The following is a 24,180-nucleotide window of genomic DNA, read 5'->3' as shown; positions in this document are numbered from 1 at the left end:
GCTAAAAAGACAACAGAGGAACCTCAAATAAAAGACTAAAAAGTACCGAGCCACCCGAAAGAAAGCAGAAGGAAAGAAAGGGAGAGGGGACAGGTGGAGGACAACACACAGGAAAACAGGAGACCCAACCTCATCATGTGAACAACTGCATTGACTGTGAATGGAGCAAATGCGCCAACGACGCGGCGTGTTCTCAGGCGGAAGGAGAAAGCGAGGCTCGGCCGCGTGCTGTCCCCGAGGGATGCACTCTCACTACAAAGACGCTGCAAAGGAAAGAAGATCCAGGAAAGCTGACGCGGCTCCGTTCAGGTCAGACTAGGTTTTCCTCAAGACAAGGAACATTCCTAGAGACAAAGGGGACATCTCACAGTGACAAAACAACAAGTCAGGAAGACGCAGCCGTCCTGAACGTGGAGCATCTCAGAACGGGGGCTGCAACATCCAAGGGGCAAAGACTGGCCGCTGCAGGGAGACACGAAGAACGCCACAGTCCTGGCTGGAGCTCCCACACCCTCGCTCCACCGTCGGCGAGACAAGCAAACAACCACCACGCAACAGAGAGGGTGAAAAGGCGAGTCACGCAGAAAACATCTGCAGCGTGTCTGCCCGACTAGGACTCGTATTCAGACATACCAAGAACTCGATAACTCATGAGAGACCGACAGTCCAGTGAAACCCGGCCAATAACAATAATAATAATAAAAAGTCATACAAGGGGCCAAAAAAAGCACACGACACGATGGCTACATAGCTGTGGGCATTTTCAGAGCTCACACTTCAGACGTATCCTTCAGATTTGCACATTTTGTCTTGATAAAAACCGTGCAAGAGGATAGAAGAGAGGACTCGGGTTTGGAGCCCCGCTCAGCCACTTGACCTTGGTGGCCCTGGGCACGCCGCGTGACCTCTCAGAACCCTGGTTTCTCCATCTGGAAAACGGGGATAAGGATGAACCCCTCACCTCACACAAAGGTGTGGAACACCTACTCCATGTGAGGCGCTCTGTGGAATAGCTCAGCGATCTCTCTCTGTTCCTCACCCACCTCCTTCCTCTCTGCCTCCCAACTCTTCACAGTTCTCCCGCCCGGGACCCCGGCGGACCGGCAAGGGCGGGAAGAGAGCGGGCCGCGTGCCGCCTCTCCGCACAGTTGGGTCCACGTGCGGCCAAGGGAAGAAACCCCACTGCCCTCACTTCCTCGCTGTGGCTGCTGGGATGACAGGGAGGAGCCGTTCCCGTGAGCCACTGCTCACGCTGACCGTCGCCCGCGCGTTGGGGCCCCCTTGAAAGGTGACGCACAGCTGACATCTAGCCCCGCGGACGAGGTGGCTCTCGCTGTGCCCACGCTTTGATCTAGGGAGAGCTGCCCGAGAGGGCATTCTGGCCCCTAAAAATGAACCGAAGAGCATAGGTCAACCTGGAGGCACTCGCCCAGATGAAACTTCGGAAGGCACGGCGGGGACGATGAAGAGGGGTGTTCGTGTCACCCCGGGGAGGTGACCTGCCGGGCAGCTCAAGGGGAGGGACTGCAGGACTGGACATGTGAACGGGAAGGAGGCAGGAGAGGGGAACCCGGGAGACGCCCTCGGTACCTTGAGGACCACGTGCAGCATCATCTGCAGGCCGCTCTTGCCGGGGTACTTGCTGGCGATGTTCGCGGCGGACAGGTCGAAGAGGTTGGCTCCCGTCTCACTGCAGATGGCGTGGACCAGCATCTTCTTCCCGACCCCCGCCGGCCCGGCCAGCAGCAGAGACTTCACCAGGGGCGCCTTCTCGTGCACAGCTGCGGAACCTGAGAGAGGCAGAGGCCGGGGCTCTAGCTCCCGTCCGCGGGGACCCTCGGCGGTTCCCAGGCCAGGATTCCCCGAGGAGGCCGTGATCCCCGGCGAGGCCACCGGTCCCGCCACGGTGATGAATGCGCCGACAGCACGGCTGGAACCAGAGGCGCGCCTTCCGTCCGGCCTGGCTCTGTGGCACCCTGATTTGTGGCCAGGGCTCGAGGTGGAGCCGTGGGGGTCCACCTGGGTATTCAACGCTTTGCCTCTCCTCCATCCCTCACCCTGGACTTGCCCCCAAACTCATAATTTTAAAGAATATTCCTGCAGGCCCTGGCCGGTTGGCTCAGTGGTAGAGCATCGGCCTGGTGTGCAGAAGTCCCGGGTTTGATTCCCGGCCAGGGCACACAGGAGAAGCGCCCATCTGCTTCTCCACCCCTCCCCCTCTCCTTCCTCTCTGTCTCTCTCTTCCCCTCCCGCAGCCAAGGCTCCATTGGAGCAAAGATGGCCCGGGCGCTGGGGATGGCTTCTTGGCCTCTGCCTCAGGCGCTAGAGTGGCTCTGGTTGCAACAGAGTGACGCTCCGGAGGGACAGAGCATCGCCCCCTGGTGGGCGTGCCGGGTGGATCCCGGTCGGGCGCATGCAGGAGTCTGTCTGACTGCCTCCCCGTTTCCAGCTTCAGAAAAATACAAAAAAAAAAAAAAAAAATTCCTGCAATAACTTACCTCTGGCATTTTTTTTGAGGGGGGGATGGGAGGGGGAAGGGGGCTTCTCTGCTTGTCAGCGGCGGCATCTTATCCTTTGAAAGTTTGGGAAGAGGAGGATGTGGAAATAGATGGGAAGGACGGACAAGGGTCTGTTAGCGACTCTTAGGAGACGGGAATCCCAAGCTCCAGTGGCGGAGCTGGACTCCCTTCTTCTGCCCGGTTCCAGCCGCCGGCAGGGGGCATGCCACCCTGACGCTCGACAACAGAGGGACGGGAGCGATCCTGCCGGCACTCGGGGGTCCGTGCCTCTCGCCCCGACCACGCTGTCATGCCCTTCGAGCCCAGGTGGGGCCTCGGCTGTGAGAGCCTCCCACCGTCCTGAACACCAGCGGGGTCCTGAGCGGTTCCACAGTGGGCGGAACGACGTCCCGGCAGGAGCGGTGACGGGGACACCTGTCACTCTCGTTTGCTTCGTCAACACGGGGCCCTCTCTGAGCCGCAGTCAATATATAAGCCTTCTCGTTAGGATGGTGCTTTCTGTTTTTTCTTTCTTTTCTTGTGGAATTGAAGAGGTATTGCGAAGGTGCCAAACACTCAGGAGCCACTTTTACGGTTTCCGAACAACATGCAGCACGTCAGCCTGGAAATGGTTCCTGAGCAAGTTCTCTTTGAAACGGAACGTAGAGGCACGTTTTCTCTGTGGCGAGTGGGGGTACACAGGAGACCCCGTTTCCCACTGCAGGAGAGAGACGCCCATCCGTGGGTCTTCTCGGCACCAGGGCACGGCCGGCTGCTCAGTTCCCGCTCCCGGCTGGAGGCCTTCGGGGTTCCAGTGTGAACAGAGTCCGGAATTGCTGTGAACAGTTTATGAAACCTCAGTGCACAGGACTAGAACGGAAGGCAGATGGTGCTCAGATCTGTGAGAGCCACGGAGAGTTCAGAGAAGATCCTAAATTTAACGTGTGTGTGGGGGGGGGTTGTGTGTGCGGGAGGGCAGGTGGCTATAGAGGGCTGGGTGGCTGGGGCTGTGGTAGTGCAGGCAGACTTCCAGGAGGAGACGGCATCTGAGCTGGCTCATGAAGCCCAGACGGAGTTGGAATGTGTGGGGAGATTCCACGTGGGGGACTCAGGCCCGGCGTGGACGTCAGGTGTGCATGTGTGAAGCGGCAGACGTCTCTGACCGGGGACGCGGCAGGGGCGGCGAGGAGGTGGGAGGGAGTGTGCCTGCCTGGGAGGTGGCTGGGGTCACAGATCAGCCGGGGGCTGGCTGAGGCCGGGGCTGAGGTTCCTGGGGGGTGGTGGAGGGAGAGGAGTGTGCTGAGGACAGCATCCAGGGACGGGACAGGGGGCACCCAGGAGGAGGTGCTGAGGACAGCATCCAGGGACGGGACGGGGGGCACCCAGGAGGAGGTGCTGAGGACAGCATCCAGGGACGGGACGGGGGGCACCCAGGAGGAGGTGCTGAGGACAGCATCCAGGGACGGGACGGGGGGCACGCAGGAGGAGGTGCTGAGGACAGCATCCAGGAACGGGACGGGGGGCACCCAGGAGGAGGTGCTGAGGACAGCATCCAGGGACAGGACGGGGGGCACCCAGGAGGAGGTGCTGAGGACAGCATCCAGGGACAGGGGGGGCACCCAGGAGAAGGTGCTGAGGACAGCATCCAGGGACGGGACGGGGGGCACTCAGGAGAAGGTGCTGAGGACAGCATCCAGGGACGGGACGGGGGGCACCCAGGAGGAGGTGCTGAGGACAGCATCCAGGGACGGGACGGGGGGCACCCAGGAGGAGGTGCTGAGGACAGCATCCAGGGACGAGACGGGGGGCACCCAGGAGAAGGTGCTGAGGACAGCATCCAGGGACAGGATGGGGGGGCACCCAGGAGGAGGTGCTGAGGACAGCATCCAGGGACGGGACGGGGGGCACCCAGGAGGAGGTGCTGAGGACAGCATCCAGGGACGGGACGGGGGGCACCCAGGAGGAGGTGCTGAGGACAGCATCCAGGGACGGGACGGGGGGCACCCAGGAGAAGGTGCTGAGGACAGCATCCAGGGACGGGACGGGGGGCACCCAGGAGAAGGTGCATGAGGACAGCATCCAGGGACGGGACAGGGGGCACCCAGGAGGAGGTGCTGAGGACAGCATCCAGGGACGGGACAGGGGGCACCCAGGAGGAGGTGCTGAGGACAGCATCCAGGGACAGGACGGGGGGCACCCAGGAGAAGGTGCTGAGGACAGCATCCAGGGACGGGACGGGGGGCACCCAGGAGGAGGTGCTGAGGACAGCATCCAGGGACGGGACGGGGGGCACCCAGGAGGAGGTGCTGAGGACAGCACCCAGGGACAGGACGGGGGGCACCCAGGAGGAGGTGCTGAGGACAGCACCCAGGGACGGGATGGGGGGCACCCAGGAGGAGGTGCTGAGGACAGCATCCAGGGACGGGACGGGGGGCACCCAGGAGGAGGTGCTGAGGACAGCACCCAGGGACGGGATGGGGGGCACCCAGGAGGAGGTGCTGAGGACAGCACCCAGGGACGGGACGGGACAGGGGGCACCCAGAAGAAGGTGCACATTCTGTCCAGGGGGCGGGGCCTTCCAGAAGGAAGGGGGTGGTCACCAGGTTGCCGAGACAGGGGAGGAGGGGGTTCTGGGGGGGTCTCCGCACCCGGGGCCTCGCTGGCCCCTGCATGGCGAGCTGATCAGCCCGGGAGAGGGCCAGCCACCGACGGGGCAGAGTCCCTGGCCACTCCTGCCCCTCTCAACTTCCAGTGACGGGTTTTAAAAATAAATGCGGAGAATTGCTGAGAGACGGAGTTAAGATTCAGGGCCTTTCCACTTTCAGAGGCTCAGAGTCACGAGGGGCCGGTGTTCTGTGTCCTCAGGCAGCTCAGTGGCGCTCCAGCGCGGGCTCCAGAGAGTTCGCTCCTCTGGACGGGCAGGTCCAGCGTCCCCCTGGGCGGGCTTTGCTGGGGACAGGACACTTCCTGCCAACCTCTGAGCAGGGGTGGGGGGCAGTAACACTTCCGGGAGGGAGGGGGACACTGAGCAGATTCCTAAGGGTCAGAGGGGGGTTCTGAAAGCCCAGAGCTGGTCCCAGGAGCCCAGATGAGGCCAGCAGAACTTGTGCTGGGGCCCGGCGTGGTGAGGTCCTTGACCTGTGTCCTCGGTACCCTCTGCCGGCTGGCCGAGTTGGTTCGTCCTGGCCGTGGCGACCTGAACAGTAGGGGCCAACAAGCACATTCCTCTTGGTGACCGCTAGACACTACTTGAGAGGCTGAAATGTAAACGAAGCGTTGGAAGGCGGGCGCGAACACGTCTCCCCGTCTGGCTGTGCTGTGCACGGCGCACACATGGCCCGCAAGGACAAACGTCTGTGGGCTCCAGCTCCCGGGCCTGGGTGGGTCAGCGGCCTGAAGGGACTCCAGGTTCCTGACCGAGGAAGGGACGTTCCTGGCAGGACACGACCTGCACTGAGCATCCCGCTCCTGACGCTCACAAGACAGCTCCGAACGACATCCACCACCTGCATCCAGGAGCCCTGCATGCAAACACGCCACACACTCGCTGCTCTCGTCTCCCCTGCCTTCCGTGTCCCCGCGTGCAAACACGCCACACACTCGCTGCTCTCGTCTCCCCTGCCTTCCGTGTCCCCGCGTGCAAACACGCCACACGCCCACTGCTCTCGTCTCCCCTGCCTTCCGTGTCCCCGCGTGCAAACACGCCACATGCCCACTGCTCTCTTCTCCCCTGCCTTCCGTGTCCCCACGTGCAAACACGCCACAGGCCAGCTGCTCTTGTCTCCCCTGCCTTCCGTGTCCCCGCATGCAAACACGCCACACGCCCGCTGCTCTCGTCTCCCCGTCTTCCGTGTCCCCGCGTGCAAACACGTCGCCACACGCCCGCTGCTCTCGTCTCTCCGTCTTCCGTGTTCCTGCAATGGCCCGCGAGGACAAACGTCTGTGGGCTCCAGCTCCCGGGCCACAATGGATTAGTCTGAGAGCTAATCCATTTATTTCTCTACACGGACCCACAGATACTATGTGTTTACTGTGCTGAACATTCTTTATCTACGTCAGCCCCAAATTCCACTGACTGCTACCAACACCGAGTTCGGAGGCGATCTCTTGCCAACAGGCTTGAGTTCTTCTTCGAGTCAAAGCGAACGGTGTTCCGGTGCCTGAGCTCTTCCCGTCCCGTTTGAAAGCAAACTCAGCACACAGAACGCGAGTGCTATTTCAGAATGCTGGTCGGAGCACAGCCGGGCTGGGCTTCTGCCCCCACCGTGGCTGACTCGGGCCACACGCCTGTGAAAGTCATGAAAATACGAATAGAAATAACAAGTGAGCCGCTGCAGCAGTGATGTCTGTCACCGAGAGCCCCGTCTTTCCGGCACACCGTAGAACGGGGTCCGCGGGTCTGAGCAGGGGTGGCCGAGTCTCAGCCTGCAGTGCGGGGGAGGGGGGCGTCAGTGAGGCCCAGGAGGGCGTCGGTCCCTGCGAGTCACGGAGCACACGCTCACCGACTCTGCAGCAACAGGAGGCTGTGGGGGAAGCCGCGGTCTCGGCCCTCTGGGGGAAGCCGCGGTCTCGGCCCTCTGTCTGACTTGATGCATTTTCTGCAGGTGCCTGTGTGACTACGGTCCCCCCAGATGACCGCCCATGGAACCTTCCATCCAGAGGGGAGGCAAGCCCTCAGACGGGCTCCTGGGCGGCATCTTTCGGGGTGCTCTGGGCTGCACCATCACCATGGACCTCCTTTCCCTCCAAACCTGGGTAGGGCAGGGGGGGGGAGGAAGAGGTAAGCCGGTGGTTTTCAATCTTTTTACTCTTGGGAACTGGTGGAAACAGGAGAGTTATTTCAGGGACCGCTAAGGCAGAAATCACCCCAAGCTTAAGCGAATTCAGTTGAAATCACTGAGTTGGCCATCTTTATACATCAGGTGGGTAGCCCTTTCGTGGACCGGCAGGAAATTTCTGGCAGACAGGTCCGCGGACCGGTGTTTGAGAAACACTGAGTTAGGCCACAGTGCGTGCTGCTGACCACCGGGAAGCCGTGGTCAAAGCCAGCATGCGGGGCAGCCCGGCTGCTGGGAAAGGCAGCACAAGGCAGGTGTGGGGGTCTTACCGAGGGGCAGGATCCCGTACAGGGCGATGAGCTGTCTGACATCCAGGACGGAAGGCATGGGTTCTATGGACACCTGGCGGAGAGTGGTCCCCAGGTAGCTGTACTCACCTAGGGGGAAAGAAACAGGACAGGTGAATGGAGACCGGTGGTCTGGGCTGCAGGACGCTGGCACCTGCCAAGTTCACACAGAGGGCAAATGTAACAACTCTGAGCAAGGCGTGTTTGTGTGACGGAGGGCCAGTTTTCACATTAAAAATAATAATAATAATAACCTTTGATTACTGGGCTCGAAGAAGAACCGAGTTCTGCAAGGCGGCCGCACAGTGAGGACCGCAGGGTGGCAGGGTCAGCTCACATCCCGAGAGATCCTGGCGGCCGTGGGCGCAGGCGTTAAAAATAAAACATTTCGGGTTGCCTCGAGAAGTCTGTGTGGGGGCAGCGGGAACCCCAATCGAAGCGACAGCCGTCGGCACGGCAGGACGCGATTCTCGCGGAGGACAGACAGAACCGTCTCCTCTTGGAGGGTAATCTTCATTTACATTTTTAAAGGATCACCGAAGGAATAATTCGGAAATAAATCTTTACAGATTTAATTAGGAGGCGTCAAAGGGCTTAATTGTCACTCGTCATAAATCTGAAATGTTATTTTCCAACGAGTCTAGATAAGGTCACCAGGAAAATGAGTTTGGCTGTCCCCATTCGTCACCAGAATGGACCTGCTCACGCTCCTGAGATTCTCTCTTGATTTGTACCTTAGTCTGAAGAAAAAAAATGTTCGATGATCACTTTTTTTTTTTCTGGCTCTTTGTATAACATGCACAGATCTTGCTGAGCTTTTGATGTTATGTACATATGACAATGACATAAACATACTGAAAAAGTACACTGGTGTGAGTGGATGAACTATGGAAAATATCAAAAGCTTCCAAGCATTTCCAAACGCTAAGAAAACTGGAGTTAGAAACCGGATGACACCCGCTGTGTGGCCGTGGAAGGCAGCCCTTCCAAGCCTCCACGGGAGAAAACCCCCGTCCTGGCGGGGACAATGGTATCGGCGGGAGGGTGAGCCACGGCGAAGGCTTCTGTCGCGACTTCCGATCGGCGCTGTTTAGTGAGCACGTGCTAACTAGGACAGTGGTTCACCCCGCCTTCACTGGCGTGGGGAGCGGTCCTCTAGCCGGCCTTAAACCCGGCGCTCACTGCTGGCAACAGGACCTCAGGGGGGACGGGAAAGTGACCACCGTTCCCCGAGTCAGTAAGTCCGTGTTAATATCCGAGGCAGCGTGACTTCTGGCGCCCAGCAGATGGTATGTAGACCGAGGGCCCTGGGTTGAATTAGAGGCTGGGGGTTCTGCTGGGGCTGAGGATGCAACCAGCCGGGGCCCTCGGCCCAGTGACGAGACTCATCGCGGCAGCGCCCCACTACGTCTGCACAGAAGCCACTCACTCCGTCGGGACGCGGGGACTCTGGGCCAGGCCTCCACAAGAACGAGGTCCCGGGGGCAGAGGGCATGAGGACAGGAAGGGGGCCTCGCACAACTCGGGGAAGGAGAAGACGAGGGTGGGCGGCGTCCCCTTAACCTTCCAAGTTGAAGTCTGAATCCCCCCCAGTACCAGAATGTCACCTTATTTAGAAATGGGCTGGCTGCATTTGTAATTAGTTAAGATGAGGTCAGGACGGCGGGTTCTACTTCAATCTGACAGGCGCCCTTCCACAAAGGGGGGACTTGCACACTGACACACACCCAGGGAGGCGGCCCGTGAGGAGGGACAGAGAGAGCAGGTGACGCAGTGGAAGCCGAGGGGGGGCGGCACACCCCCAGGGACAGAGGAGGGAGGAGTGATGAGGGCGGGTCAGGCCGCGGGAGCCCAAGGCCAGCCGGGCAGCCAGGCTGAGGGGACCGATGGTCCAGGCGGTGGAGAGAGGAGGGGCCAGCAGCAAAGAGCCCGCCCTGCCCCACGTGGAGCCCGCCCTGCCCCGCGCCTGCTGCCACCCTGACCTTGGACGTCGGCCTCCGGAACCACGCGGCAGCGAGCCTGCGGGTGTGAGCCCCTCGGTCTGCGGTGCCCGTTCTGCTGCAGCCGCCGCGGACCGAGAAAGCCCAGGCCAGGTGACTGGAGAGAGCAGCCGCGCAGAGCACAGCTTAAAAATGATGAGGAATAAAAAAATATACGAGGAAGACAGGTGGAATCAGCCTCTGGTATTCCAGTGTACCCCACACAGCGTTAACACAAGGATACAGACTGTAGCAATTTATAGAAAAAAAAATACTAGCTTCTTACATCAGTTACCCAAAGCCAAGGCGAGAGAGAACGCAGGAGTCCCCAAGAAGACAGGTGACGCCTGTTGGTCTTTGCCCCCTCCCCCCCCAGCACAAGGACGCCCCCGCCTCCCCCCCACGAACGACAAGGACGGCACACAGCACCGTCTTCCACCGGCCAGGAGCTGGGGTGGGGGGAGAATCCGGCTGCACCGACCAGTTGGTGAACGCTCTGATGAACACAGTTCTGCCCAGCTTCCAGAATGAGGTCACCAGGAGACAGAGGGCTGTTGGTCACGTGGTCTCCACAGCTCTGCCGAGACCACGCACGCGTGGGGGCGGGCCCGTGTTCTGAAGCTTCCAATGCGTAAGTCACGCTTCTGAGAGGGGGTCTTCGGGGACCTGTTGGGTCTCCTCATGTGCGGGGCGGGCTCTGAACCCCAAGGGCCTGTGAGAGACACGGCCATGGACCCCCGGCCCGGGTCCCTGCTCCCGCCAGCTGCACAGGCGCCGAGCCGTGGGCGGGCGGGATGACTGAGGGGAACACGGTGTTTCTCTCCGTACTTGCCCCTCCAGCAGTGGCTGGCCCTCCTGCTGCTTTGTGCTTCCGTTCCATGGACGAGGGCACCGGGAAGCCACAGCCCCTTTATCGGCGAGCCCTGAGCCCACCCGAGACTAGGTGGGAACACTACGAGCAACAACAGGGACAACAGCCGGCTCTGGGACCAACATGGCTTCCGGTGTCTTGACTCAACTCATTAACTATTCAGTTAACTGTAGTTAACTCATTAACTACAGCAGCTTAATGTGGCAGGCGCTGTTCTTATCCTCATAATTGTGGAAACCGAGGCAAAGAAATGTTATGCAAAGGACAAGCATCCTTCAGATGGAGGGAGGAAGGGAGGGAGGGAGGAAGGGAGGGAGGAAGGGAGGGAGGGAGGAAGGGAGGAAGGGAGGGAGGGAGGGAGGGAGGGAGGAAGGGAGGAAGGGAGGGAGGAAGGGAGGAAGGGAGGGAGGGAGGGAGGAAGGGAGGGAGGGAGGAAGGGAGGAAGGGAGGGAGGGAGGGAGGGAGGGAGGGAGGGAGGAAGGGAGGGAGGGAGGGAGGGAGGGAGGAAGGGAGGAAGGGAGGGAGGGAGGGAGGGAGGGAGGGAGGAAGGGAGGGAGGGAGGGAGGGAGGGAGGAAGGGAGGGAGGGAGGGAGGGAGGGAGGGAGGAAGGGAGGGAGGAAGGGAGGGAGGAAGGGAGGAGACTCTTCCCCACCCCGGAGAAAGCCGGTCCTCAGGTCCTGGCAGTGGCCATCGGCTTGTGCCCTGGTGGCGTGGGGGTGGGGAGCCATGCTAAGAACAGGGCAGCTCCCAGAAGCAGGTGGGAGGTGGCTGGGAAGAGCTCCCCTAATGTGGGAAGTCTAGGCCACCAGGCTGGAGAAGGGGGCCTGCAGGCTCGGGGGTGGGGGTCTGTCCTGAATTGGAATGGGCAGGGGGCCAGCAATCCATAGTCAGATGACCACCTCGAGGGCAACGCTCGCTCCGGCCGGCTGCACAAAATCCAGGGGGGGTGCCAAGAGCGGGACCATGGGATAGCCTCCACAGGGCCCCCACTGTGGACGTGGGACAGCCTCCACAGGGCCCCCACTGTGGATGTGGGATAGCCTCCACAGGGCCCCCACTGTGGACGTGGGATAGCCTCCACAGGGCCCCCACTGTGGACGTGGGATAGCCTCCACAGGGCTCTGCTCTGCCCCCACTGTGGACGTGGGATAGTCTCCACACGGCCCCGCTCTGTCCCCACTGTGGACGTGCGACAGTCTCCACACAGCCCCGCTCTGTCCCCACTGTGGACGTGGGACAGCCTCCACACGGCCCCGCTCTGTCCCCACTGTGGACGTGGGATAGCCTCCACACGGCCCCGCTCTGTCCCCACTGTGGACATGGGACATGGGATAGTCTCCACACGGCCCCGCTCTGCCCCCACTGTGGACGTGGGACAGCCTCCACACGGCCCCGCTCTGCCCCCACTGTGGACATGGGACATGGGATAGTCTCCACACGGCCCCGCTCTGCCCCCACTGTGGACGTGGGACATGGGATAGTCTCCACATGGCCCCGCTCTGCCCCCACTGTGGACATGGGACATGGGATAGTCTCCACACGGCCCCGCTCTGCCCCCACTGTGGACGTGGGACAGTCTCCACACGGCCCCGCTCTGCCCCCACTGTGGACGTGGGATAGCCTCCACACGGCCCCGCTCTGCCCCCACTGTGGACGTGGGATAGCCTCCACACGGCCCCGCTCTGCCCCCACTGTGGACGTGGGATAGCCTCCACACGGCCCCGCTCTGTCCCCACTGTGGACGAGGGATAGTCTCCACACGGCCCCGCTCTGCCCCCACTGTGGACGTGGGACAGCCTCCACACGGCCCCGCTCTCCCCGATGGCAGAACTCAGATTAAAGAAGGACGAGGGAACATTCATGCCAGGAGAAGACTCTATGGTCAGCACAACCAGGCCGGGTGAGGCTTCTTCTGAGAACACAGGGTGTCATCTAATCCATGAGAGAACCAGTCCCACTCCGGGGAGGGCTGTTCTCTGCTCTCTGAGGGAGAGAGAGAGAGAGAGAGCACTGCAGGTGGGAGGACGGAGCAGGTGCAGGTGCGTCCAGCCCAGGACAGGTCACAGCGTCCCTGGGAGGAACTGAGGACCGTGATGCTGCAGCCTGCCAGGGCGGGGACGCAGGAACCATCTCACCCAGGCGTGTGAGCGTGTGGGTGCGTGAGCTTACAGGGGGGCAGGCTACAATGCCTCATGGGTCAACACTGACACGTCCAGTTCAAATTCAGGATTTTAGGTTTCTACTTAACTCCTCTTATGTCACACGGGTGACTCTTTCTTCCGCTCAGGGAGAACGTTAGTCCCCGAGGGCACGAGGGATCAGAGACAACGCCGTCACTTCTCACTGGGTTCATCCCACGTGATGTTTTTTAGACCCTAACAGAGCCAGCACTGTGTGTACCACCTGCGGTAACAGAAATGTCGCTGTGGAGTGGGATCATAAACGTGACCCCATGGTGGCTGGCTAGAGCCCAAGGTCGCTGGCTTGAGCAAGGGGTCACTGGCTCGGATGGGGCATCCTCCCTCAACGCCCCGGTCAGGACACATATGAGAAAGCAATGAATGAACAACTAAGGTGCCTCAACGAAGAATTGATGTTTCTCATCTCTCTCCCTTCCTCTCTGTCCCTGTTTCACTCTCTCACACACAAAAAAATTATTTTGCTGTTGAAAGGTGTGATGATATTCTAATTTTCTTTCCATCATAAGCCACGTGGTCCCCCCCCCTGTTTCCTTTCAATCCGGTACGTTTATGAGACTGTCCTGGTGTTGGTAGTAGGAGTCCATTCTCAGGCGCACGGTGAGGGCCTTCACTGTGTGGTTGGCATTTCTGCTCCAGGGAGCTGACATCGTGGCTGGTGTCTGTTCTGCTCCTTGTTCTGGTTCCTTTCCCGGCGACTCGCTCTCCATATGGTGGGTCTGCCTTGCCCGTCCTTAGAGTTTGTTACCTCCTTTGGAACCCCGTTAACCTTGCTCAACATTTCCAGTTGTATTTTTGAAAACCTGTCTTTCACACTTTATGTTCCTGGGAACAATTGTTTGTTGACGTTATTCGCTATAAGTTAGTTTATTTCTAAAATAACATTTCCCTTGGTTACCGATATTCCTTGAATCTTGTCAGCTTACTTCCGAGTTTCCAATTCTATTTTACATATTCTTCTAGGTATCGTCTATAATTTTCTTAATGGGCATTAGCTTGGTTTGAAAAAGCAGGTTCCACTTACGGCTGCTTTATGGGCGTGTCCTTTTGTGATGTAGGTTGTTCCCTGTTCTTGCTTTCTTATGGAAACCTTGAACGAGAGAGCTTTTCCCGTGAACACTTTCCATAGCTTGTCATCTATGGGAGTTGTTGGTATTCCTATATTTTTGGAAGAAAGGCTGGGGTAGCTTTTCACACGTCACAGAACCTCCCTCTCCGGCGGTTTTGCTTGTGTTCATGGTAGGCTGGCTGGCTTTCTCAGGTGTCCTGGTCCTGTGCCTCTTCCCCAATTTCTCTCTTTTATCTCCATTGTCCTTGTCCTGTTCCACTGCAATTCTGCTCCAGGCCGTCTTGGAAGGGGTCTGTGGTGGGTCACCTTAGGGGTGAGTAGGGGTCGGACTCTCCTCTCTAGCTGCTGGCACCCTCCTATGAGACGCCCTCGGCACTCACCTGCTATTGAAGTGGGCAAACCCCTGCCCGTTCCTGCTGACTCCCCAGGGAGGGCTTGCTGGCTACTCTGGAGTTCTTCCGTTCCCTGCCCCCCAAGGCTTGTACTTTGAGACGGGAGGGCAAGTCTTGACATTCAGTTTTGGTATAAACGCTGCCCACAGGGTTTTATTTCTGCGATCCAGCTGCTCTGTCTGTTTTTATGGGGGGATTTGGGAAGATCCACTGCCATCTTTCAAGCTTGGGACGTTAACGGGAAGACGCTTAGGAGAGCATGGAGACGGCCCCTGGGGCAGTTTGAATAATTATCAGACCGGGTCATTGTGGTTGGAGGTCGGTCACTCTTAAGTGGCTGGCCCCCCTCACTCTGACCTTCTGCATTTTAAGGGTGCTGCCCGGAAACTGACAGAGAGATCTTTGGAAAAAGTCCAAATGGATAAGAAATTAACAAAAGGTGAGAAGTAAGTCCATTGTTGTTGTTGTTGTTGTTATTATTATTACTATTGAGACCCTATCACGCGCCAGGCACTGCACTCAGCGCTGGGCAGTCAGTGGTGAGCAGGACAGACACGACCCGGGAGGAGAGAGCAGTCCAGGAGGGGGGACTCAGACCCCAACCTCACGTCTGCGGACAGGGTTCTGTTAAAAATGTGACCTTTTCATGTTAACAATGAACACAATAGAATCAAGGGAATCTAGACAGAAAACCCCTGTGGAATTCGGATAAGAAACACGTAAAAACAAACAGAAACCCAGCGTCTATCCCAGTGAAGTTCTCACCCTGTCAGGAAACGCGAAGGCTCCTCCCGGCCCCCTGGAAGGAAGCGTGGCTTTCTTTCCAGGGGTCACAGTCATTGCTCTTTGGTCAACAGGTGACACCAGCCGTCTGGCTCCCAGGGACCCAACTGGGTCAATGTAAACGTAAGAGTAGATATGATGGAACTGAATTATGATACAGTTGACTAAAGAGAGAATCCACGTGTCCACACTGACACCACACTCTTCCAAGGACAGCGGGAGGGAGTCTCTTCCTAGAAGAACGGTAATGAGTGCAGAAGGGATGCTAGACAGCACACACCGCGGTCTGCCCCCCGCACGCAGGACCCAGCGCATCACTGCCCACAACACCGCGATCTGCCCCCCGCCACACAGGACCCAGCGCATCACTGCCCACCAGCGGGTGCCGACACCTTTAGGACCGTTGGGGACAGAATCCCTGGAGCTCCAGAGCACCCAACCCCGCAGAGCATCTTTTAGTTAAAAAGTGGAAAGCGAGCCCTTACAAGGAGAGCAGCTCTCCGGCCGGCGGTTAAACTTAACCACCAGCGCAGGGACGAGGCGCCGTCGCGGGTCCCCGATGTGAAATGCTGAGAAGGACACGCTGTCACCTAGGGAGCTTTCCTGTCACAAGTGTCTAGCACGGACCAAGTCCTAAAGAAAACCATCAAACCAATTCCGTTGAAGGACAGTCAGGCAGACAAGCTCGGACTGTTTCAAGATGCCAGTGTCGTGAGAGGCTGGAAAATTGCAGGGAATTGTCCCGGGCGGAAAGAATAAATGGAGACGAAAAAGAAATGACCATGACCTCCACGGTCCTGGACTGGATTTGGGATGGAAAAAAGACAAAGAGATATACAGGACGTGATTAGAACTACTGGGGACATTGATTAGTAACTGGATGCTATCTAATAGTATCTAATGTTATTGTTACATTGTCTACGACTGTCCTTTCGTGGTTACAGCTGAGAACATCTTCATCCCCTTGCAGAGGTGGGAGGTCTGTGTAGAGATATACAGGACGTGATTAGAACTACTGGAGAGATTGATTAGTAACTAGATGTTATCTAATAGTATCTAATGTTACTGTTACATTGTCTGCGACTCTTCCTTTCGTGGTTACAGCTGAGAACGTCTTCATCCCCTTGCAGAGGTGCGAGGTCTGTGTAGAGTTTTAAGCGTTAGTAACTGGATGCTATCTAACAGTATCTAATGTTATTGTTACATTGTCTGCGACTGTTCTTTCGTGGTTACAGCTGAGAACGTCTTCATCCCCTTGCAGAGGTGGGAGGTCTGTGTAGAGTTTTAAGGGTTAGTAACTGGATGCTATCTAATAGTATCTAATGTTATTGTTACATTGTCTGCGACTGTTCTTTCGTGGTTACAGCTGAGAACGTCTTCATCCCCTTGCAGAGGTGGGAGGTCTGTGTAGAGTTTTAAGCGTTAGTAACTATGTTTTCAGGTCATCATGTTGTTGTTTTTAATCAAGAAAGACCATTAGTTGAAGATGGTGACCCCTCCCGCAGGGACGGAGAGGGTGTAAATACCAGGTGCGGCCCCCTTGACGTTTTGTCTGAAGATAAACGCACGAACAATTCATGCCCTCAATTCAGCTTACGCCAGAAACAAGGTCCCGGGGAGCCCTGCCAAGAGGTTTGAAAACCTGCTTCTACCCCTTCAGGGCAGGGAGCTGGGCCCCTCTGTTCTCAGCACAGGATGAATTCAAATCCATTCCGACCCAACAAACACCACAGGCCAGGCCGGTAGGGGCCGGGTCTGGGCTGGGCTTAACACACAGATGAGACATATTCCCCGCGGCTGGGAACCTAACACCCGAGGGGTGACGTGGGTGCCACATGCCTGCGCTAGTATTCCCTGTGGACCTTACCGATGTAATCGGAGAGGCTGACTTTCCGAGCCTGGACCAGAAGCCCTTCTTCCACCAGTTCCTTGTACAGAGACTCGATGGTCCTGTGGAGGGAGCAGGCCGTGGGTTTCACGAGCGCCCACGCACACACGTGTGCATACACACGCACACGCGTGCACACACACACACAAACACACACACACCCTCAGCAGTCTTTCTGTTCATCACCACATCTGCAGAGAGCGCTCACCAAGACCTATTTCAGAGTCCATTTGTATACGTGCGGATGAGTGGATTTTTGAGGCGTTTCTACAATTTGGGGATAAATTGGGCTTTTGAAAAAACACTGCTTTTCACACATGCCTCTGGATATCAGATGTTTCTCATTAATAAGAACGATGTCCTCGGGCATCGGAGACCAGCTCCGACCCCTGTGGTCTGCCCTTCCATCCGTCTTCATGATGGCACGGATACGAATTAGAAATTACCCGGTAACAGTCACACACGGGGCCCAGGATTATGTATTCAGTTAGCATCTGCAAGCCGTAGGACCTCGTTAATCCTTCAGGAAATGGACGTTTCCTTTTAAGCGCAGATAGCTAGCGTGATAGTTTAAAAGAAAGATCTACAAAGGACAAAGGCTTCCAGGGGAAATAACTCCAGTTATGAAAGAGAACGTCTGAATCTGTGAATGTGGTGATCTTTCAGGAGGACGCTATGCTTTTCCATAGTGTTTACAGATGTCAAAGCCACTTCTCTAAGAGGTCCTTGGGCATATCGCCAGCGCACGGGTAATTTATACCAACTGAGGCGGGGGAAATAGAGACACCGTCCCACTTGATGACTGAAACTCCCAAGGAAATTAACTGGGGGTCTGGCTTGCAGGAATTCAGGTAGGTCAAGTTCAAGTATTGTTTGGCAGAATCCTTTGAGATGTTTTTGTCTTTTCCTTTTTTCTTTTCTAAGGGGGGACTTGATTCTTTGGTCCTGCCTGAGTCTTTCTTGAGAGTGAAGAATTACAGATACGACTATATTTAAACAGCTCTTTGGCTGGTCTAGGGTCCAAGTTAGCGTGATTTAAAAAGACTATAGAATATCAGATTCAAGCCAAATACCATTGGGGTAAATGTTTAATTCAATGACCCCAGTCTTTGCTTGACCGGAATTTTATTTTACCAAGTAGATTTAAAATAGTGTGCCCTCTGCTGAGAATTAAGAAGGTTTTAATAGTGATGGAATTTGGGATAACAGAATCTGACCTATGTCAAGGAAATAGTGTAGTAGCTGAACTTGAATAACCTGTTTAATATAAACATATAACAGGCACAAAAATATTAACATAAAATTAAAGACTCTCTAACACAGAACGATACGTTCAGAAGCCCCAAACCCAAACCTGCATTTGGGTCTTTTCAGGGACACGAACTTTCGTTGTTAGAATAAATACATTTTCAACATTAAAACGACCTGAAACTCTTATAAAAATATTGGCCCAGGGTTTCTATTAATTGGATGAAACAGAAATCTACGCTGTCTCAGTAGTTCCTCAACGGTTGGGTCAGTTTCTCAAGAACCCCGTGAATTTTACGACCTCAAGTCACACGAGCTCAGAGGCAGAGGGCCCAGACTGGCTCCGGGGCACGTCCCTGTGTCTCCGCAGCGGGGCGCGGCTCCGTGTGCAGGACTGCGCAGAGCCTGCACTGTCCCCAGGGCGCCCAGGGAGGATGGCGGGGGTGAGGCACTCTGCCAGCCCGTGGCGGGGGGGGGGGGGGGGGGGGGGGCGGGGACTCGCTGGGCCCTTCCTCCCGGGGGTGCCTCCTCCTGGGCGCCCCCTCCCACCCCGGGGGGTGCCTCCTCCTGGGCGCCCCTCCCACCCCGGGGGGTGCCTCCTCCTGGGCGCCCCCTCCCACCCCGGGGGGTACCTCCTCCTGGGCGCCCCTCCCACCCCGGGGGGTGCCTCCTCCTGGGCGCCCCTCCCACCCCGGGGGGTGCCTCCTCCTGGGCGCCCTTCCCACCCCGGGGGGTGCCTCCTCCTGGGCGCCCCCCCACCCCGCGCCGTACCCCACAAAGCAAGGGCACTGCTCACCTGCCCGCGGTCAGGTCTTCATCCTTCCCCTTTTTACCTTTCTTCCCCTTCTTTTTCTGGAAGAAAACGGAAACACCCGACACTTTAGGAAACACCGAGGAAGCTGACTAGCTCCAGAAATCAGCTAAGGGAGCCGGGCCCGGTGGTGGCGGGGGCAGGGAAGGGTGGGTGGGATAAGAGGAGAAGTCGGCTGTGGGACGTCAGCACGGGGTGGGCAGAAAGCCATGCTCCCGTGAATATGGGGACTGGCCCGGAAAACCCCACGCGGCCTCTGCGGACCCGTCCCTGGGCGGGTGGAGAGCGAGGTCCGCACTGTGGAACTGCACGAGGCTGGTTCCCGTCAGGCCCTGGGCCTCGTGACTCCCTTCCTCTGGGCCCCGGCACACGCACACGGCGCCACAGGAGCTGAGGGTGCTGGGCGTGTGGGCCGTCACCCACGCCTGTCTCGGTACCCAGGCGCCCCTCCGGGTTAGCGTCCGGTCTGCCACCAGGAGCCCTCACGGCCAGGCGGGTGTCCACCTCTAGCTCCCAAAGGGCCCTGCCGTCAGGGACTTGTGGCCGTGGGGGTGCGTGCCGAGAACGCGAGTCATCCTGATGAACATGGCACTGCCCACAGGAGCAAGGTGGGACGCCTCCGCCCAGGCAGAAGTTCCTCCCGCTGACCTCTCCCTCCCTCTCCTGGCTCCTGTACTGTCCAGGACCCTCTCAGGCGACCCAGGATCCGTGCGGCACAGGAGCAAGGTGGGACGCCTCCGCCCAGGCAGAAGTTCCTCCCGCTGACCTCTCTCCCCCTCTCCTGGCTCCTGTACTGTCCGGGACCCTCTCAGGCGACCCAGGATCCGCGCAGCACAGGACCGACCATCGGGCCCTTTGCTGATGCCCCACAATCTCTCTCCTCCATGTCTATTCCCTTTCTCACTCACCATTCGTTATTTTTATTGCAGGGTAATTAATGTACAGTAACGCGTATCCACACACAGACTGATTAAATTCTACATATGACGGTGTTACCTCTGACACGTAACCCTACACCCACACCCGCTCAGAACACACTTTCACTGCCCTGAGCTCCCTCCACCTGCCTCCCAGTGGGCATGGGACCACTCCTCTGACTTCATGCCGACTCGGGTCTCCTGTTCTGGCTACGGAACCGTGCGCTATAAAGCCTTCCACGTCCGGCTTCCTCCGATCCGTATGACGATGGCCAGGTTCCTGCGTGCTCTGGGGCCCAGCTGTATACCTCATTCATGTTGTTCAGCTTTTTTAAAAGTTGATGTTTACGTGTTGAGATAACGGTAGATTCCCGTGCTGCTTGTAAGACACCGCACGGAGAGGTCCCGTGGGCCTTTGCCAGGTGCTCTCCGTGCTGACATCTTGCAGAACGACCTCACAAGATCACCACCGGGATACAGATGTCATCGCTGACGCAGTCAAGGTGCAGCGTGTCTCTGTCCCCACAGGGGTCAGCCCCTCAGGCCCTCCCATGGTCCCTCGCACCTCCCTGCTGTGACTGCCCCATCTTCAGCCCCGGCACACCACTCATGTAATCCTAAAGTGTTAGCCAAAACTCCAGGGCACACCTGCCAAGTTCCCAGTGTCTGGGAAATGTCACGTAAAGGGTGCGCTGTGGGCGGTCTCGTAGCTGTTCTTCATCGAGTTGGGGAAGGTCTCTATCCCGGCGTGTCTAAGAGAGTTGTCACGAGTGGATGTTACACTCCACCCAATGCTTTTTCTGCATCAATGATATGATTGTGCAATTTTTTTTTCTTCCTTAGTCTATTAATGATCACATTGGTCATTTTAAAATATTGAACTAAGCTTGCACTCTTGGAATAAGCCCCACTGGGTCACAGTTTATAATTCTTTATATATGTCTGGTTGAATTCTATTTGCTAAAATGTTGTAGAGGATATTTGCACCTGCATTCATGAAGGACTACGTCCCTTAGTTTTCATAATTATTACTATTATTATTATTGTTGTTTTTTGTACTGTAATTTTTTGAATCAGTGTAATACTAGCTTCATAAAATCAGTTGGGAGAATTTCAACATTTGGTAGAATTTTCCAGCAAAATCATTTGGGCCTGAAAACACTATGGGGGGGGGTGTTGTTTTAATTACAAATGCAACTTCCTGAATAGCTCTAGGGACAGTCAGATCATCCATCTCTTATTAGGTGAGCTGTGGTAGTTTGTGTTTTTGAAGGAAGTGGACCCGTTTTTGTGTAAGCTGTCAAATTACAGGGGTAGAGTCGTCTGCGGTGCTCCTGACCATCCTTGTGGCGTCTGTAGTGAGTGGTGGCATCCCCCCGTTTCGGTCCTGAGAGCGATCGCTTGTGTCTTCTCTCTCTGTTTTTCTGTCAGTCTTACTAGAAGTTCACCAATTTTATTCTCTTCAAAGAGCCAGCTCCATTTCATTGGTTTTCTCTACTGTTGTTGTCTGTCTTCAGTTTCACTAATTTCTGCTATATTTTCTGTTTCCTTCTGTCTGCTCACATCCTTTTTTCCCTCTTCTTCTTCTAGGTCCTCCAGGCGGGAGCTCAGACGACCGATCTGAGACGTCTCCTCCTCTTCTGTTGCCGTGGGAGCGCCCCGACAGACCCCACCACCATGTGGTCACCATGGACGCGGTGGGTGGGGGCTCAGCCCCCGTCCGCGGGCACGGGTCAGTATCTCTGTCCTGTTCCTCGTGGTCTTCGCTCTTTCTTTGCTCTGGTTTGTGTTTCTGACGGACCTGTCTTTGAGTCCCACGGGTCTTCCGCCGTGTCCAAACGGTCGCTAAGTCAGAACATTTCTTCGTTTCTCATGCTGTATTTTCACTAGAATCTTCATTGGTTTCTTTTAAAATCAGAGTCTAAATTTCTGTTTAAATATGGCATTGTCCTCACCCCCCACCCCTCGCCATTTATATCTGCTAGGACTCTGGGGAACGTAAACAACAGAGCCAAGGTCCTGCCTGTAAAGAGCTTGATGGCTTCTCCAGAAACTTCGGTGACCTCAAGGTGCTGTGATGACAACAAGGAACGAGAGAGAGAGAGAGAGAGAGAGAGACACAGCCTCCGAGAGGCAGGACCGGTGACGTCATCGTCATCGTGGGGTGTCAGCTGATTAACGAACATGGATTCATTTATGAGGAGGAAGGTAATTGTCGAGAGAAACGGACCCTGCAGACGCCCCCCTCGCAGGAGGAGAGACACGAAACCACCGTGGCTCACCCCTAGGTCTCTCGGTGAGCGCGGTCAGCTGGGGAGATGGCCAGACGCCGGGCATCGCGGCGGATGCCGCCCCGGGGGGCCGCGCGGCGTGTGCTTCAGACCAACCCGCCGTGAGCCTGAGCTCCCCACGACGCCCTCCTTGACTTCCGTCAGCTCGTGGGAACGGCTCACAACATTTGGGAAATGTTTCCCAGGTTATTAAAGGATGTTGTCAAGACTACAGACAAAGAGCCAGATGAAGGGACCACAGGGTGGGGCCCGGGAATGTCCTGCGTGCCGGACCTTCCGTCCCGGAAAGGCTGGGGGGCGTCATCCTCTGGTGTGTGTGTGCGCTGGCCGCCCCGAGACCTCTCCAGACCCCACACTGTGGGGTTTTGTGGGGGCCTCCGCGTGTAGCGTCACCCCGATTTCCGGTTCATTCCCCTTCTCCAGAGAATGGAGGAGGGGCCGACACTCCCAAGCTTCTAATCGTGGCTTGGTCTTTCTGGTGACCTCCTCCCTCCCAGGAGTCCACCCAGAGGGGACTCATCAGAACAACAGTGGTTCCGAGTGCTCTCCTCACTTAGAAATGTACGAGGGCTTCCCAAATTCTGCATCAGAAACCGGGCAGAGACCTTTAGACCTTATTCCCCCGTGTATAAGACGCACCTTGATTCTGGGGCCCGAATTTTGAAAAAAAAAAAGTATATTACATAAAGTTATTGAACTCAAGTATTATTCATCATAAAATTCATACAACTCCTCATCACTGTCAAAACTCCCATCCGGGCCCTGGCCGGTTGGCTCAGTGGTAGAGCGTTGAGAAGTCCCGGGTTCGATTCCCGGCCAGGGCACACAGGAGAAGCGCCCATCTGCTTCTCCTCCCCTCCCCCCCTCCTTCCTCTCTGTCTCTCTCTTCCCCTCCCGCAGCCGAGGCTCCATTGGAGCAAAGATGGCCCGGGCGCTGGGGATGGCTCCTTGGCCTCTGCCCCAGGCGCTAGAGTGGCTCCGGTCGTAACAGAGCGATATCCCGGAGGGGCAGAGCATCGCCCCCTGGTGGGCGTGCCGGGTGGATCCCGGTCAGGTGCATGCGGGAGTCTGTCTGTCTCTCCCCATTTCCAGCTTCAGAAAAGAACAAACAAACAAACAAACAAAAAAACCTCCCATCCGCTAGCTTGTCCTCATCTGTGTCTGATGACGCATCACTGTCTTCAATAACGAGAGCAAAACAAGCGTGGAAAAGTGGGAAATGCAAGTAGAACAATCCACAAACGCTGCATAAGACGCACCCAGCTTTTAGACCCCAAATTTTCCGAAAAAGGGTGCATCTTATACGTTTGGAAATACGGGATATATTCTATTATCTCGCAGGGCCCTAGCAAGGGAACTTTGAACACTGGGATCCAGCCTGTCTACTCTAAGCCACTGCGGGATAGACCAGCGGCAATTTATAATTCAATTCATTCTGACCTCCCTCCCCACCGTCCCGAAAAGAACGTGCTCACTGCCATTAGCCCCCCACCCCCACAGACCCGCCTCCATTAGCCCCCCGCCCCCACAGACCCGCCTCCAGGAAGAGGTGGGCGGGCGTGTGAGGCATGTGTCCCGGCTCCTCGGACAGTTTTCCCCGCCTGGTTGGGGCGTGGGTGTCAGGAGGACGTCATGGTGATGGGCTGAGCTTATCCCGCCCGCGAGCCCACAACCCCGAGGATGGAACCGTGAAACCAGGTCCATTCGGGAGGGGCAGTCACGTCCCCCCTGTGGGGCGGCCTGGGGACGGCCAGGACCCGCCGGGCAGCACTCCGGGCCACGCGGCCGGGGCTGGGCAGGTGCTCCTTCCCACGGTAGGGTCTGCCCTGGGCCTCGCCCTCCCCGCGCCAGTTCATCAGTCACCTTCTTCTCTCCTTTCTTCTTTCCTCTTCTGGCTGGGAGTTCCTTTTCTCTGTTCACAGCTAGTTTTAAGTTTTTCAGTTCCTGTCTCATCAGCTCGTCAACCTGGGTGAACACAGGACGTACCTCCTTTAAGTGACTTCGCATGACTGTGCTTTCTCTGGGACGTTTAACGACAGCCGCCGTCTGGGTGGGTCGTTAGGAGGAGACTGGGAACGGCACGGGCACTGTGGGGAACAGTGTGGCGTCC

At 57.1% G+C, this 24,180-nt stretch overlaps 1 protein-coding gene across 4 annotated transcripts in view; it reads right to left on the bottom strand.

Moving 5' to 3' along the window:
* IQCA1 (IQ motif containing with AAA domain 1) overlaps positions 1 to 24,180 on the bottom strand; it is a 140,435-nt gene that overhangs the window by 27,492 nt on the left and 88,763 nt on the right. For all 4 annotated transcript variants that reach the window (XM_066279691.1, XM_066279690.1, XM_066279692.1 and 1 more), the window contains exons 11-15: positions 23,934 to 24,035; positions 18,848 to 18,903; positions 16,783 to 16,865; positions 7,606 to 7,713; positions 1,591 to 1,790 (exon numbers count right to left, since the gene is read on the bottom strand). In XM_066279691.1, coding sequence (XP_066135788.1) covers positions 1,591 to 1,790; positions 7,606 to 7,713; positions 16,783 to 16,865; positions 18,848 to 18,903; positions 23,934 to 24,035 — 549 coding nt within the window. The remainder of the gene's footprint in view (positions 1 to 1,590; positions 1,791 to 7,605; positions 7,714 to 16,782; positions 16,866 to 18,847; positions 18,904 to 23,933; positions 24,036 to 24,180) is intronic.

Source organism: Saccopteryx bilineata, chromosome 5, assembly GCF_036850765.1.
Source record: "Saccopteryx bilineata isolate mSacBil1 chromosome 5, mSacBil1_pri_phased_curated, whole genome shotgun sequence".
NCBI lineage: Eukaryota > Metazoa > Chordata > Mammalia > Chiroptera > Emballonuridae > Saccopteryx > Saccopteryx bilineata.
Note: the sequence above shows the minus strand (reverse complement) of the source record. Positions and strands in the feature narration are given on the sequence as shown.